We start from the raw sequence: 15,978 nt of genomic DNA on the forward strand, positions 1-15,978 counted from the left end.
TGGGGAGCAGGGGATTCTCAGTAATAGGTGCATTTGTCTGCTCTTTGCCAGTGGAACCCCTCTCCTTGCTCTATGCTGTGGTCCCCAGGGCCCCTCTTCTGGGAGCTGCAGTCAGCTATCTGGTAAAAGTGCCAGGCCCTCGGCGGCACTTTTATTTTGGCTGAGAAAAGGGAGACCAGCTCTCAGGCCCAAGGGGAGCTAACTGAGCCCTTCTGTTTGGATTTCCCTGCTCGCTATAGCAACCAGCAGCATCGGGACAAAAATGCGCCCTCCCTGGACAATGGCCGGGCCTCCCGCTTCTCGCCCTTGTCTTCCTTCCCGGAAAGCAGCCAGGACCTGACTCGGCGCTCTGCACCCAGGGACCCTCTCTTCTAAGCCTTCCCTAGCAGTCCCTAGCAGTCCCTCTGAAGGTCGGAACTCCGCTCTGCAGCCGCTCCAGCCCCTTCCCCACACTCCTGCTGATCAAGCTTGTTGGCAGAGGCCAGGACTGCACGACACCCCCCCACACACACCGAGATCCTGGGTTTCCACAGCGAACTACCCAGCCAGATTTTGGCGGAGGGAGTGATGATTCTGTGGAACAGAAACACGAGGTTTTTGGAGGATTAAAAATTAACTGGGGTAATCCTTGAAGTAGACTTCACCTGTATGGCAGGACCCGCGCACGCGCGAAAATACAATCGTCCTACGTCTGGTCCTAAGCATGATGCCCCACTTTCTTTCACTTTTCCAAGGTTAATTAAGTTCCTTTCCAAGAACTAAGCTCCAAGCCTATTCATTATTCTCTCCTTTTGACCTAGGGCACTAAAATGATCGGGCCTGTGACTCTGCCCTGTCTTCTTTTTCTGTTTTGCATGCAATGCTAGAACCAAGGCTGCCCCAGATTATCATAGGAAATTCTCAGAAAAGGCGAGCAATGCAAGGAAGTCTCATTACACCCTCTACCTCAGGCTTCCTTTGACTAGGTCTTTTCCAGGCAATGCCAAACAATTTACATACCAAGGAACCACATTCTGAAAATCCTTCCTTATAAATAATTCCATCCTTAACTTCACATGTCCAGAGGGGTGTGGAATAACAGAACTGAAACTCGGGGACCTACGGTGAGCTCTTGGCAATCAGTTACTACCACTGTGGTTATAACTGCTCTCAAGAAAACACCTCTCCCTGACACTGCCCCTTTCGTGCTGGCTGCGGTCCCCAGAACTGATGACACAATTGCTAAGTGAACTTGTACACTTTGGAAGGGATTTGCATTCCTGCTTTGTGCTGCGGGAATAAGAGAACAGAAATCTGACTTCAATTGAAAATAGCCTGTTTCTTTTAAGGACAAAGAACCAAACCCTGCTCTTGGCTTCAGTGAAATAACTGATTGCCCCTGAGCAGGTGTGCTGGTGATCTGGCCTGCCTTCCACTTCTCAGATGCTTCCAGAGGATGGAAAGAGGGAAAGGCTGTAATAGGAGCCTGGTCTCAGAACATTTCCAAATGCTCTCTCTAGAGCTTAGCAGCTTTCTGTTCACGTCACTTGAATTTATCAAAGTGTTGCCATCTCCTCCTGGTGGCCATCCACCCACCTGCCTTGGGGTAAAGAGAAAAACAGGTTCCCTTAGGGTTCATTGTTAGGAATTTATTTAACCTCTGGTGTTTTGACAATGAAATTTTAAGAAAGTGAATTAAAAGCCGAAAGATCTTCATGATTAGTTCCTGAGATTTCAGCTTCTCCACGAAGGGTCTGTCTGGCATGTTTCTGAAATGAATCCTTCCTCTGGCTTCACATTCAACACTCAAAATTTAGCAGGCTCCCTTTAACAAATAAAAGTAATCCCCCTGAAACAGCTAGCCTGCCTGGGTGATGTGATGTTGAAGTCTTCAAGCCATGCCTGATTATAAAATAATCACTTTGGGACTACAAATAGTGGGTCATTTTTAATGATGAGATCCATATCTTGAAGAAGGGAAAGAAGATTAATAGCACTGACTCCAAATTATTTCACTTCAATTAAATGTTTCAAATACTACTGAACAGTATATTTCAATGGACTACTTGGTAGTTAAAAAAAAAAAAACAGAATTGTGTGTGCACAAGCCACCAACCAACCAACTTTCCAAGTGTATGAATCAAGGCACTTCAACTTTCAGAAACCCTATGCTTCTTCAGGTTTTTTTTTCTTCTTTTTCAGTGACATAGGGACAGATGAATATTTAGCAATTTGAAAAATATATTTATAGATGGAACATAAAATATTAAATGGGGGGAAATATTCAAGAGACAATGCATAACTGCATAATTAGCATTGATTTCTTTTATATTCTTTTCAGGTAAATTTTATTGTGTATTTCCCAAGAACGTGCAACTTGGAAATGCATTTTTTCCTCTGCTCCTTACAAATGCATACCCCAAGGCTGCAGTTCCTGAAGCTTAAAGGCAGCCAGCTGCCTCTTTGTGTGGAGTGGCCCTTACAGCTGTAGCTCTGAGGTCGGAGCCTCAGTTTTGACATCCTGTAGACCATGAGTAAAGAAGTTCCATTCAGATGTTCAGAGAGGAGGTCTCCGTCAAACAGCTGCTGGGGCTAGAGGAAGAGCAGAAAGCAGGAGGGGGAGGAAGAGAAGGTGGATGCACTTTAAAAAAAAAAAAAAGCAGTGGTCATTTTTACATTATTTTAAAAACCAGTTGCCACTTCTACTCTTCCAATGGGCACCTAAGAATTCCCTTTGTTTTCTGTTGTTACCTTATTTCGACTTTTCCGAGATTGTATCATGAAGAAAAATTCAAATCTTAATCAAATGAATGCCATCTCCCCTGCTTTAATAAATTATGTGTTTTCACTTCAATTCACGGGAATGGTTAGGTGCACCTGCGGACAGCTCTTAACATAAAGAAATAAAGAAATGACATTTTACGTAGGACGGGAGTGTGTTTACCAGTTAACAAGCTAGAGTTCCAGTTACAGAGCTTGGACTGCTCTCCTAATTGCTACTCAGGTGAAGATTTGGGTGCTTGAGTCCAGATGCTGTTTGCCGCTTTCCAGAGCCCGGCAAGAAGCTTCTCAAAGAAGCACGAATGCCGGTGGGGTTTTTGTTTGGTTTGGGTTCCTTAGCGTTGTGAGGCTATGCAAGTTGTTTTCTCTCAGCCCAGCGCATTCTAACCCAACGAAGCCCACACCACTTCAGACCAGTGCAACCACAGTACCGCTGAAGAACGCCCTTCCAGAAGATCTGAGAGAACCTGAGGTGCAGCCTAAGACAAGATCTCTCCTTTGTGCCGCCACCCTACTCCTGCTGTAGGGGCTCTGGGGGCTGGGCACTCCTCGCCCCAGGCAGAGAGGCCAGCACTTACTGCTTGCTCAGCCATTGTCCTAGCAATGCTCTGGAGGAGCTGTGCTGGAGTGAGGCAGATATCAAGGCACCTTGTCAGTTCAAAGCATTTTAGGGTTGTTTGAAATCCTCTCCTCGTCAGCGTAAGCAGCCGCAGTATTTGAACAGCTGCTTTGAACAGTAAAAAAGAACAAGCCGAATCAAAATCCAAAGGAGTCTACCCGAGACACCTTCAACGCTCTGTGTTTCGAGCAGAGACAGGCAGGCAAACAGGCGGTCTCTTTCCTTACTGGGTCAGTAAGAAGAACCGCGCTAGTGACCATGGGACCAGAGAGAGGCCCCCATCTGGAGCTAAAATCTCGAGAGCTAAGGTTTCTGGAATCCCCGAACTGCTGCACACCGAGAAGGCGCGCGGGGAGGGGGGGGGGCGGACTCCCAGATGCTCCCAACCCAGCGTTCATTCGAGCCAACCAGGCCCCTAGCCACTAGCGGAGGCGGCCTTGGCTCCCTGAGGGGTGGAGAGGGGCGGTGCTCCAAGTGGAGCTGCGCTCCCAGCCCGGCCCTCCCCTTCACTGGCCCTACACCCCAGGCGGGGGCGAAAGAAGACGCTGAGGCCTCTTGGTGGGACACCATTTAGTATACTCTCGGGATTCAATAGGCATTCTAAGCTTGGTACAACTCTCCCAGCTATACCAGTTGGGAAGCGTTGGGGCCATCCCTTTCGCTAGCCAGAGAATGAGGAGGGGTTGGGGGTGGAGTGCAGATCTGGGACGTCAAAGTGGGGAGGATCTGCTGGTATTCAAAGACAGTGGAGTCCCACCACAATAAGTGCCGATATTCACGTGCCACCAAATTTTTGCCCTTTCACCACCACCAACCACGCATATGCACTTAGCATCCAGTGTCCTGGACACCCCTTGTCGGGGGCGGGGGTTGCAGGGTGGGCTGGATACCCGGAGGAGGAGCTCTTAACAGAGACCTGGGCAGCCACGAACCCATCGGAAATATATCCGGAAACTTAACACTTCCCTTGAGGGTATCATCCTATGGGCTGCAAAGATTCTTGTATTTAAAAAAAAAAAGTGAAATTAAATAGGAACAGGAGGACACCTGCCCCCTGTGAGCGAGGAAGGGAGAAGCTCTCCGCACACTGCCTTAAGTCCTTCCAGGCAGCTGAATTCTTCCGCGGATTGGAGCTCTCAACTCCAGCAAAGCAAGAAAACAAAGCCAAAAGTGCTGGGAAGGAACACTGTTGTGGAAATGTACGCTTCCCAAACGAGACAGCATCTTACGGGACGCAGAAGACGCCTGGCAGAAGACTGGAGGAAGTGGCCTCTCCCGCCGCCCCCTGCCGAGCGCGCAAACTAGAAACCACCCTCATCAGCCGCTGAGTCTGCGCAGTGAGAAGACTGAAACTTTTCAATGTTTTACTGGCCAGGCAAAGTTACTAAATTCCTAACAACCCCCAGATGCGCGGCCGAAGTATCTGAGCGTTCACGCTAGAAAATTTCGCCACGCGCTCGGTGAGACTCGCAGTCGAGCGGGTGCGCGCGTGCAGGTGAAGGTCCGTTCTTATGGCTTAGCGAGGGCTCGCCCCTCCCCTAGCCGTTTCTGACTTCTCCACACTTGTTCATAAACACCGGACACGTGGAGATTCTCAGGAAGATTCCTGGCCCGAGCTAGCCCTCAACCCCATTGATTTATAAACAATTCAGCCACTCCCCGAAGAGCATCGCTCCTCGTTAGTCATGATAATTTTTTTTTCTGGCCCGCTCCTTTCTGCTGTATAGATCAAGATGCTCCGAGGTCCTAAAATGCTCCCTTTGAGCGTCGATTTGGCTGAAAGAGCCGGCGCTAGCTCCACCGGGCGCCAGCCCAGGGCAAAGAGGTGGGGAGGATATTCGTGCTCCCTGGGTCTTTTTCTTTAGTCGCAATAACTTTTAATTCGCTGTGCGATGCCTGCGTGCGACGCACTCCAGACTGTGCCTGCCAGTCCCGCCGCTCAAGCCCGAGTTTGAACTTGGGCCTCTGAAACCCAGCTGAAGGAAGCTGGAGAAACTGGCGACACCCACCTAGCTCCTTAGGAATTGGAGGCACGATGCTCTGTGCTTGGCCAGGTCCCCCGCCGCGGATGCACTGGTCCTGGGTATCACCAGGGAGTTTACCGCTACAGAAGGCTTAACTAGCCAGCGTTGAAACACTAGACTAACCCTGGCCTCTGGCGCCCACTGAAGTTGCTTCTTAGAAAGGACTCCCTAGCATCAGCCAGTTCGCCCATTTTCGTCCCTTTTGCGGCAACTAACGCAAAAGTTGCACAGACAGGCCTGAAGCAGGATGAAAACGCGCACAGCTCCAGCAGCGCCGCTTTCCAGTGCGGCACTCAGCTACTCCACCAGTCCGAGACTGATCACTCTTCTCCGAGACTCCAGCAGGCTCGCACAAGGCGAAAGTCTGCCCTGGAAAGCTCCCGATTCTCTGAACCATAACCTCTGTGCGCACCCGAGTGTTCCAGAGTTTTGTTTCCAGTTCAGAGCGCTGAGCTATTAGAGTAGGCAACACCGTGCAACTGGAGTTGCTCAAAATCCAGGGCGTAGGTTGAGCCTCTCTCTGCCTGAGTCTTGAGAAAGAGACTGGGATCTGGAGTTTTAGGGAGCTTTGCTACTAGGGTGAAGGGGAAGGTGAGAGTCTTTATTTGAGGACAAAGGTATTTACACACCCTAGAGCACCGGACACCTGTGCGCTGTAATTCTAACCATAGTGTGAAAGAAAGCTTCCATTGGAGATATTAGTCTGGCTTTGGCTCTCGTTCTAGGTTTAAACGACGTTGAAAAGCAACCGCGCGCGCGTGCACACACATACACACACTTACAGCGTGTGTGTGTGTGTGTGTGTGTGTGTGTGTGTGTGTGTGCGTGTATGTGTGTGTGTGTAGAAGAATAAAAACCGGACTCCTGCTGACTCGCTGTGACCCAGCCTTTCTCTTCCACCATCCACGCCCCCCCCAAAAAAAACCTATTGAGAAGAGAAAGTAGACTCCCTCCCATGCAAGTCTTCCAAAGCGGCTGTAGTCCACCAGAGCTCCTGGACCGCCCCGCTGCCGGGTTCTCAGCTTGGGAGACAGATGGGGGGCGGGGCCCATCCGAGAGGGGCGGTGGAGGCCGGGAACAGAAGAGGAGAGGGGGGTGAGAACTAAGAGAATCTGAGTCGCTGGGCTGGGGGTGGGGGTACCAAAGGAAGGGCTGAGAAGACTGAGAGCCCGAGGGAAGAGGAAGGGGGGTGGGGCTCTGCACCAATCAGTGGCGCCGGCCTGGGAGGTTGCTAGCGGTATCCACGTAAATCAAAGGGCGCAGAGCCAATGGGAGGGGGTGGAGGGGGCGGGGCCCAGGCGCGTGCCGCTGCGAGCGGGCTCTGCCAAGAGAGCGGGAGAGAGCTTGAGAGCGCGGGGAGAGGGGGGAGCGCCCAGCGAGTCAGAGAGTGAGCGAGAGCGAGAGGAGGGAGAGGAGGAGAAAGAGCGAGGGCGGGCGGGCGGGAGGCAGCGCGGCAGCAGCAGTAATAGCAGGAGCAGCAACAGAAGGCGTCGGAGCGGTCGTCGGAGCTGCCCGCTAGGGGAAAGAGAAAGAGAGAGGGAGAGAAGCGGGGCGAGCAAGGAGAGAGAGCCCGAGGCGGAAAAGTAACTGTCAAATGCGCGGCTCCTTTAACCAGAGCGCCCAGTCCGGCTCCGAGAGTCATGGCGACCGCAGCGTCTAACCACTACAGCCTGCTCACCTCCAGCGCCTCCATCGTGCACGCCGAGCCGCCCGGCGGCATGCAGCAGGGCGCAGGGGGCTATCGCGAGGCGCAGAGCCTGGTGCAGGGCGACTACGGCGCGCTGCAGAGCAACGGGCACCCGCTCAGCCACGCTCACCAGTGGATCACCGCGCTGTCCCACGGCGGCGGGGGCGGCGGCGGCGGCGGCGGGAGGAGGCGGGGAGGCGGCGGGGGAGGCGGCGACGGCTCCCCGTGGTCCACCAGCCCCCTAGGCCAGCCGGACATCAAGCCCTCGGTGGTGGTACAGCAGGGTGGCCGAGGCGACGAGCTGCACGGGCCAGGAGCGCTACAGCAGCAGCACCAGCAGCAGCAGCAGCAGCAGCAACAGCAACAGCAGCAGCAACAGCAGCAGCAGCAGCAACAACAACAGCGACCGCCACATCTGGTGCACCACGCTGCCAACCACCACCCCGGGCCCGGGGCATGGCGGAGTGCGGCGGCTGCAGCTCACCTCCCTCCCTCCATGGGAGCGTCCAACGGCGGTTTGCTCTACTCGCAGCCCAGCTTCACGGTGAACGGCATGCTAGGCGCAGGAGGGCAGCCGGCTGGGCTGCACCACCACGGCCTGCGGGACGCCCACGAAGAGCCGCATCATGCAGACCACCACCCGCATCCGCACTCTCACCCGCACCAGCAACCGCCCCCGCCACCTCCCCCACAAGGCCCACCGGGCCACCCAGGCGCGCATCACGACCCGCACTCGGACGAGGACACGCCAACCTCAGACGACCTGGAGCAGTTCGCCAAGCAGTTCAAGCAGAGGCGGATCAAACTAGGATTTACTCAAGCAGACGTGGGGCTGGCGCTGGGCACCCTGTATGGCAACGTGTTCTCGCAGACCACCATCTGCAGGTTTGAGGCCCTGCAGCTGAGCTTCAAGAACATGTGCAAGCTGAAGCCTTTGTTGAACAAGTGGTTGGAAGAGGCAGACTCGTCCTCGGGCAGCCCCACCAGCATAGACAAGATCGCAGCGCAAGGGCGCAAGCGGAAAAAGCGGACCTCCATCGAGGTGAGCGTCAAGGGGGCTCTGGAGAGCCATTTCCTCAAATGCCCCAAGCCCTCGGCCCAGGAGATCACCTCCCTCGCGGACAGCTTACAGCTGGAGAAGGAGGTGGTGAGAGTTTGGTTTTGTAACAGGAGACAGAAAGAGAAAAGGATGACCCCTCCCGGAGGGACTTTGCCGGGCGCCGAGGATGTGTACGGGGGGAGTAGGGACACGCCACCACACCACGGGGTGCAGACGCCCGTCCAGTGAACTCAAGAGGGGGAGGGGCAGAGCATGGGGCTCCCCCTCCCCTTCGGTCCATGGTCCTTCCTGGGACCCCTGTTTCCCCCTCTAACTTCTGATTTTTTTATTATTATTTTTCCCGGTCCCTTAAAAAAGGAAAAAAAATAGTGAAAATAAGGGAAAAGGAAAGGAACGAAGACACTGGACTATCCTTTAACAGGTAGCAGGTGTAATGATGGGTTTTGACCTTTGCAAACAAGTACCCAAAAAATGAAGTAGAATGTCTCTTAGTGAGAGAGGGGAGTAGGGTGTGTGTGTCTCTCTCTGTGTGTGTGTGTGTGTGTGTGTGTGTGTGAGAGAGAGAGAGAGAGAGAGAGAGAGAGAGAGAGAGAGAGAAGAGAGAGAGAGAGAGAGAGAGAGAGAGACCTGGAAAAAACCAAGTGAATTACCAAAAAGAAAAAAAAATCCACCAAACCGTACAAAACGCAAAACTGCAGCCTCCCAATGCTCAAAGCTGACACGTGCTGCTGTGTTTATTTAACATGGGTCCCCATCAGGAAAGAGGGAAAAATACACTTTTTTAATATAGGCAAATTTTAACCATACAAATTTGCACTGCAAGAAAATTGAAGTTTACATTAACAAGTTCAGCATTCTTTTTTTTCTCAACACCCACTGTTAATTTTGAAACTATCCTTTTGGGTTGTTTTGTTTTGCCTTATCCGGCAGAGAGGAAGGAAGCCAGCTCTTGGCTCCCCTCCACTTCTAGTGTTCTGATGTCCCTTGTTCGTATTGCTTGTGAACTTTGGTTTTCTTCCAACTCCCCAGACCTGATGTAACATTTATTGACCCTTTTCCTCAAAGCAGAGTGATTGGCTTCATATCATAAAATAAATAAATGTTTGCATTCAGGAAATGTGTATGATTTGCCCGCTTTATGCAAGGCAGAAATACTGTTTGGAATATAAATGTAAGAGTCGAGCATAGGTTTTTGTAAACCACAGAGTAAACTTCATTTTCAGGCAGTATTTTTGGATAGGGAAGAAAAAGAAAAATCGATAGTGAGTGACCGGTCACTTCATTTTATCAGGCAGGGCCATTGTGAAAGAGTTCAGAAGAAATGCGAGGTTAAATATATTGCTAGAGTTATCCAACATAAAGAAACTGGGACTGCTGAAGATAATTGGGAAACACAGTGTGGTTCTCTGCCTTTGGGTTCAATAACTTAATTATAAGGGATTAGTTGTGATGACAGCAATGGTTAAACTTTGTCCCTTTATTAGGTCTTTTTTTTTAATGTAAAGAAAATAATCCAGGAACTTGATAACATATGTATAGACTGTGTTTCTTAGCACACAATTGCATACAGCATATATGCATATATAAATATATAGCATATATGTGTGTGTATATATATATGATGGACAGGTTTTTGTCTTCAACACTTCATTTGTTTATCAAGTCATACTTTGGGTCTTACACCATCTCCCCCCCCCATAATTTATTAAAGAAAGGTATCAGTTCAGCTTGGACAGAGTTCTCCCCCTCTTTCATTAAGAAAGAAAGATAAAGGGGGGGACATTTCCAACACTTATTTTCTCCCCCTTTGTTAAGAATTTTTCAGTGCATTTTCTTTTCCTTGTGTCAATGGGAAATGGTTTACTCCCAACACAATAGAATATTCTGGAAGGTGTAGGTAAAAAAAAGGAACAACCAAAAAAACACAAACAAACAAAAAAGCTTATGATTATATTAAAATTAATACCACTAATCTGTGATCAGTTAAAAAATTAAATAGTTATCAGCACAAAAGGGCAGTAAAAGGGAAAAGACTTTTTTTTTTTAGTAAACTTCAATGTTTGGGTTTTATTTCTTTGTTAGGTATTAGATAAATGTTTATTTTAAAAAATTAAATTCTCACTACCATGAAAATATGGTTCAACATCAGATTAGCATTGCACTCAGTAGTTAAGGTTTTAGGAAATATGCTTTATCCAATATTGTCTTTTCAAACACCTGTGATTGTTTCATTTTCAATTTTTTTACAAGATAAATGGTGACTTATAATGGGCATGTTTATTTGCCTGTATTTCATTTCCCCCAGTGAATGTCACTGGAGATGGCATAGAGCTATTTCAGGTTATATCACACTGCTTGCTCCTGATGTGTGGGGACTAGCCTTCAGTGAAGCAATCCAGAGGAGGGCAAATAGCCAATGGTAAAAGGAGGAAATGAATTTGCAGATACTTATTACCAAGTAGGTAAGGTTAGAAGCTGGGGTTCCGAGGAGATGTCTACAGCATCTCTTGCTCTCATAGGCTTACAAAAATGAAAACTTACCACTGAACCTTACCATATGTATATATGTTTAATATCTGTGTTTTGAAATGCAGAAATAGTTTAAATGTTTCTTTGTCTATTTTTCTTTTTTTAATGCTACCCAGGGAAATATTTTCATATCGTTTTACGTGGCCTGCCTCAATGTATATTTATTTCTTTTGGAGCAAAAGGTTCTGAAAACTGGTTTTCTGTAGCTTTAAATGAGTAGGTAGCAAGATCTATATGGGATGTCATTTTTTTTTTTTTGGTTCAGTTTCTTTTTTTAAAAAAAAAAAGCTTTGTTTTCGTACATTTGATTGTGCTTGTGGGGAAAATAAAAGCGCAGAGATCCTTATATATTTATGTTAAAGTAATATTTTATTATTACATAAAACAGAAATGCACAATACCTTCATAGTTTGTTCTAATTATTGAAATATCTTTATTTTATTTTTAAAGATAGTGCCAAGTTCTAAGAGGGGGAGAATCCCTACATAGACCTTATACTTACTGAGCTGAGTTGTGTATGAAAACACTTCCCTTCCTTTATACTTCAAAAAGTTTTGGAATAAATTTTATGCATTTATTGCCAGCTTTCATGTTTATAACTTCCAGAGACATTTGCTTAATTTTTTTTAAATGAAGACTACTGTTTGGATTTTTCTTTTCAGAAACTATCGTGGGTCCCAAGTATTTCCTTTACTGCTTTATCGCATTAAATCAAAGTAGTCATTGGGTTTGAGCATCAATTTATTTGCCATTTCCAGGACCAACAGAAAACATTTGCCTTGCAAATACATGTCCATGTCCTTACACCTTCCTTCCAGGTTAGCTGCACCTTTGCTGATGGCTTGTTTAGGGAAGTGTCAGTGGAACTAGATGGACTTTAGCCTCTTCTCACATGTCCTTAGATAATTTGGGATCTTCAGGAAAGTGAGGCTTAGCTAGAAACTACTCTTCATAATTAACACACATCTTTCAACAAAAAAATGCCATTTATGTGTATGCCAAATAATTAAAAGTAGACACTACGCATTGTTCCTCTTAGATTTACAGGAAAAGATACTTTTTACAATGGATTATGCAACAATGTTTCTTTTTTATTAGGTAAACAACAACACATTCCAAATTTTAAAAAGGAAGGAAAGAATGTGTGGAAGAGATTCAAGCTATAGTACTAATGGTTTGTTTCGGTGCTAGAGAGAGCACTGCACTTAAAAAAACAAAAACAAACAAAAGAGCTTTTGATGTTAGTGAGGGGTTCAAACAGTGCGGGGTAAGTTTATAAGTTTGCTGGTGTATTTAAAGTCCTCCCTGGAACACTGACTTAAAATATAAATGTCCATTTAGGAAAGTAGTTTCTGGGATTATTACCTCTGATCATCCTTTCTAATTCTTAGTCAATATTACATGGGTCCCAAACAGATTCTGCCAAATGATCTTATCAATAGACTGAACAAGAAGTGACAGAAAGAAGAAGTGTTTTGTGACCGCAGACATGCTGATGGGTAAAATGTTTAAGCTAGGTATAGATTTGAGTTCTGGGTCAATATCCCTCTGCTGAAGGCAGAAAGCAAGCTGCATCTGCCCTCTGCAGGGCATTTTGGTGGACCTTGGGAAGGCATTTTTGTTCTTGGCCACAACAGCTAAGAACAGGCCAGGAAACATCACATATTAAACAGACACACTATATTCCTGACTCATGCTGGTCATTCGGGTTCTAAAGATGCTCTGATAGCTTCCATGCCTGTCTTAGAATGCATTTCCCACTACTTAAAAAAAAAAAAAAAAGTCAGAGCCACTATTACAAATCTATGGAGCAATTGTGAGATACTGAGAAGCCATCTCTATCCTAAAGATAAAAATGCTAGTGTTTGTGTTTGCTCAAAACATGCTCTATTTTAGATTTATTTTATATGCATGTGTGTGTGCATATATATAATGGGGAGGAAATGATCATATCAGAAAGAGTATGCGAAGGTCAAAGGGAAGAAATGGCCACAAATTATATTATGCTTGGTGATTTTAAACATTCTCAGTTCCCATGAAGAAATGTCCTTTATGTTTCAGATAGCAGCAACAAAACCACCTCTCTCTCTCTCTCTCTCTCTTTCCCCTCTCTCTCCTCCTGCTTCTACAGAGGAGGCCACACACTGGCAGGATTTTCTGGTAAAATGGTTTTGATGAAGGCTCTCATCTATCTTCTTATTTCTTAAAAAAAAAAAAACTAATAAAATGAGGGAACAGTAACAGTGGGGGTGGCTCTTGCATGCATGCCCTGGTCCCAGACATGTGCTGTCTTCACTTGCTCTTTAGTTTCCTTGTGGATACTTTAGCATCTTGGATAGAGTGCAGGGGAGCCTGATGAGATTATCCTTTCATTCCTTCTCCTCTCTTTGGTTTGTCTTCGTTGATTTTTCAATTAATTCATGGGACTATGTTCTACATTCTATTGAATTCCCGTACAAATTATAGAATGAAGGATGGAGTTTGTACAGAAAAAAAAAAAAGAAGGGTGGTGAAGTGGGGGTGCCCTTGATTCTCCTTGTATATTTCAGTGGTAAAGCAAAAGAATGGTGTTTATTTCAAGTGAAATGGGGACCTGCATCAGGAAGTACCACGAATTTCGACAATGTGACTAATGGCCTATTCATCTGGGTTTTAGATAAATATTTTCTCTTTAGGAAAGTTTATTTTTTAAAATGATACACAGTCTCTGAATGGGATTCAAATGGCAGTAGGAGAGCACTGGGGCTTCTCATGGCTATTTCCACCACTTGATTCAGGATAGAAAAAAAAAAAAAAAAGAAAAGTGGCAGGGGTCTGCCACCCAGCTCACCAATTCAAAGAATCAATTGGCCCAGGTTTCCAGAACTTGGGCCAATATTTTTTCAATCTCTGCTTATGTAGAGACAAGTACTAGAGTCGTGGAAATGGCTTTCAGATGCTTCAAGGCTTTGCTTGGGTGTGGAGATAAACATTCAGAATGTTTTCACATTGTTCTGGTGTTGGGGGGGCGGGGACCCAGAACATTTATCCTCTTCTTTTAAAAAGTTAATCAACTTCATTATGTAGTACCTTTCCTGGACCTTAATGACACTGCTGCTCGACTTAGCTGTTAGAGGTTATTAACCACAATATCACATCCCATCAAAACAGTCTAATCTCTTATTGTTCCTAGGATTCTGATTGTTGGTAACATTAAGATGTATTTCTTTTTTTAAAAAAAATGTCTGCTATGTTATTTAATACACCAGTAAAAGTGCATCTATATCTCAAAGTCCATTCTTTTTGAGTTTTTATAGCTCTTTGTCTGAAATGGGGGTGGGTGGGTGGCAAGGGAGTTTCCATAAGTGCCTAAACAGCCTGGGTTCTGGAAGTGTCTGTAGTTGGCCGCAAATATTTCTCCCTGCTAAAGAATGGAGCCGGAGGTTAAGGCACACACACACACACACACACACACACACACACACACACACACACACACACACGAGGTATCAAGGATTTTTGGAAAGGCAGGGAGTGTTAGTGCCCTGTCTGAGAAAGCTGGAGGGGATTTTGATTGTCATGAATTAACTCTCCGTGTGCCATATATGCCAGTAGGCAACTGGAGTAAATTGGAACTTGAGGTCTTTTTTGAAAAATGGGCTTATATATTTTCCCTCCCACCAGTGTTTCTTTTGCCTTTGTTGTTTAAAAAGGTAAGGAAAGTTTTTGTTTGTTTGTTTGTTTTTGTTTTTAAGTTCTACAGACCAAAATACAGGGCCACAGAGTTTGGCAGCAGAGTGGGGAAAAGAAAGTTCCTTGTGAATTTGTAACACAAATTAGCCTTTGTAATCCAAGAGGGCTTTAAGGTTCAAGCAAATCCAGGGACAAAATGTGGGAGCTCCTTCCCTCCCCCTCGTAAGAAATCTCATTCTTTCAGGGGAATTTTCATGTGACCTTTTATGTTCCACAGCACACGATTCTGAAGAGAATTATTTGGCATTAATAACTTCTGTTGATGTTGTTTCCCCTAACAAATATTCCTTCAAAGTTCTTATAGCTACTGGGCAAGACTGGAAAGGGTGCTCACTGCTGGGCGTCTCCCGTGGCTCAATGGCGGCCTTAAGGGACCGCTTAAAGGACCGCAGGAGCTGACCTGAGCACCGAAGAAAGGCGTTTGAGGGGAGCTGGTCCTTCCCTGTCCGCCCAGGCCTGGCTGAGAGCTGCGGCAAAGCGGGGATTTTTCTGGTCTCCAAGGGCAGCGAAGCCCTGACCTCCGAGGGAAGGGCGGTCACCGAGGTGGATCCTAACTCTCTCTTCTCAAGGGAGGTCCGTAGGGGTGGGCGCCTTCTGGAACTACTGACAGATCAGCCTGTCAGGGCCTGAGGCTAGGGGCGCTGCTTTGAGTACTGATGTATGGGGTGCATGACGTTCGGGGATGGGCAGAGAATAGGCAGCCCTCGCAAGGACAAGCAGCGGGTGGCAAGGACAGAGGTGTCTGGAGTACCGAGGTGACTGCGGAGTTAGAGCAAAGAGTGGATCCCTCCACCCCCACCCCTACCCCCACCCCCACACATCAACTGTCTGCCCGCCATCATCTCCCCTTACTCTCGGCAAAGTCCCAACACAACGATCGGTTCTGGGGAGAAGCGACTGTGAGAAACCTTGGTCCCAGAGTAAAAGGAGTAGGGCACCACAGCAGGGAAAGTGGAGGCGGGACTAATGGCTGTTTGGGACGCCACTTGGGCGCTTCCTAGCTTTGTGGAGGTTGTGCATTGAAGGGGAACCGCCGAAAGTTGGGGAATTAAGTTCTAAACGCGTGCTCCTCCGGCTCCCACTCAGCAAACTTGTGATAGTTTCTGGCCTCAGCGGCCAGCCTCCAGTGGAAAGGAACCTTCCCTTCCAAACGCAAACGCCAAGCAAGAAAAGGTTCTCTAACTAACATCCAGAAACCAGCCCCTCACTTGTGAGCCTAAAGTCCAATGTCACAGTTCCTCTGAGACAAGTGAGGGAAAGAAGCCCTGGGTACCCTGGGCATCTGAGTCAAAGAGGAGCCTCCAGAAGCTCCCAGCCTCCCCCAGGACTGGAAGCCTGGCTTCCATCTCCTGGGCCGGCCACTCACTCTCAGGCTGGGTGGGATGTTTCCAGCACTGAAGCCTTCCCTAACTTCCAGAGCAGTTTCCACGTGAAAAGAAACTCTCAAAAAGCCTCGCGGAAGGGAGTTGGGGGTTCCACAGGGCCTTTTGCCTCTTGGAGGGAAAGGCCTCTTGGGGCGCGGAGGTGGCGGGGGGGGGGAAGGCGGGGGGGGGGGAAGGCGGGGGGG

General features: G+C 47.5%; 1 protein-coding gene across 1 annotated transcript; it reads left to right on the forward strand.

Annotated features, from left to right (window-relative positions):
• The first annotated feature begins 7,043 nt into the window (after positions 1-7,043).
• LOC113834443 (POU domain, class 3, transcription factor 2) lies at positions 7,044-8,378 on the forward strand. The gene has a single exon (XM_027403630.2). The coding sequence runs from the start codon at positions 7,044-7,046 to the stop codon at positions 8,376-8,378; it is 1,335 nt and encodes a 444-aa protein (XP_027259431.1).
• Positions 8,379-15,978: the final 7,600 nt, after the last annotated feature.

Source organism: Cricetulus griseus, chromosome 2 (assembly GCF_003668045.3).
Source record: "Cricetulus griseus strain 17A/GY chromosome 2, alternate assembly CriGri-PICRH-1.0, whole genome shotgun sequence".
Lineage (NCBI taxonomy): Eukaryota > Metazoa > Chordata > Mammalia > Rodentia > Cricetidae > Cricetulus > Cricetulus griseus.

Coding starts and splice junctions, on each gene's coding strand:
- LOC113834443 (XM_027403630.2), top strand. CDS start 7,044: ATGGCGACCGCAGCGTCTAACCACTACAGCCTGCTCACCTCCAGCGCC.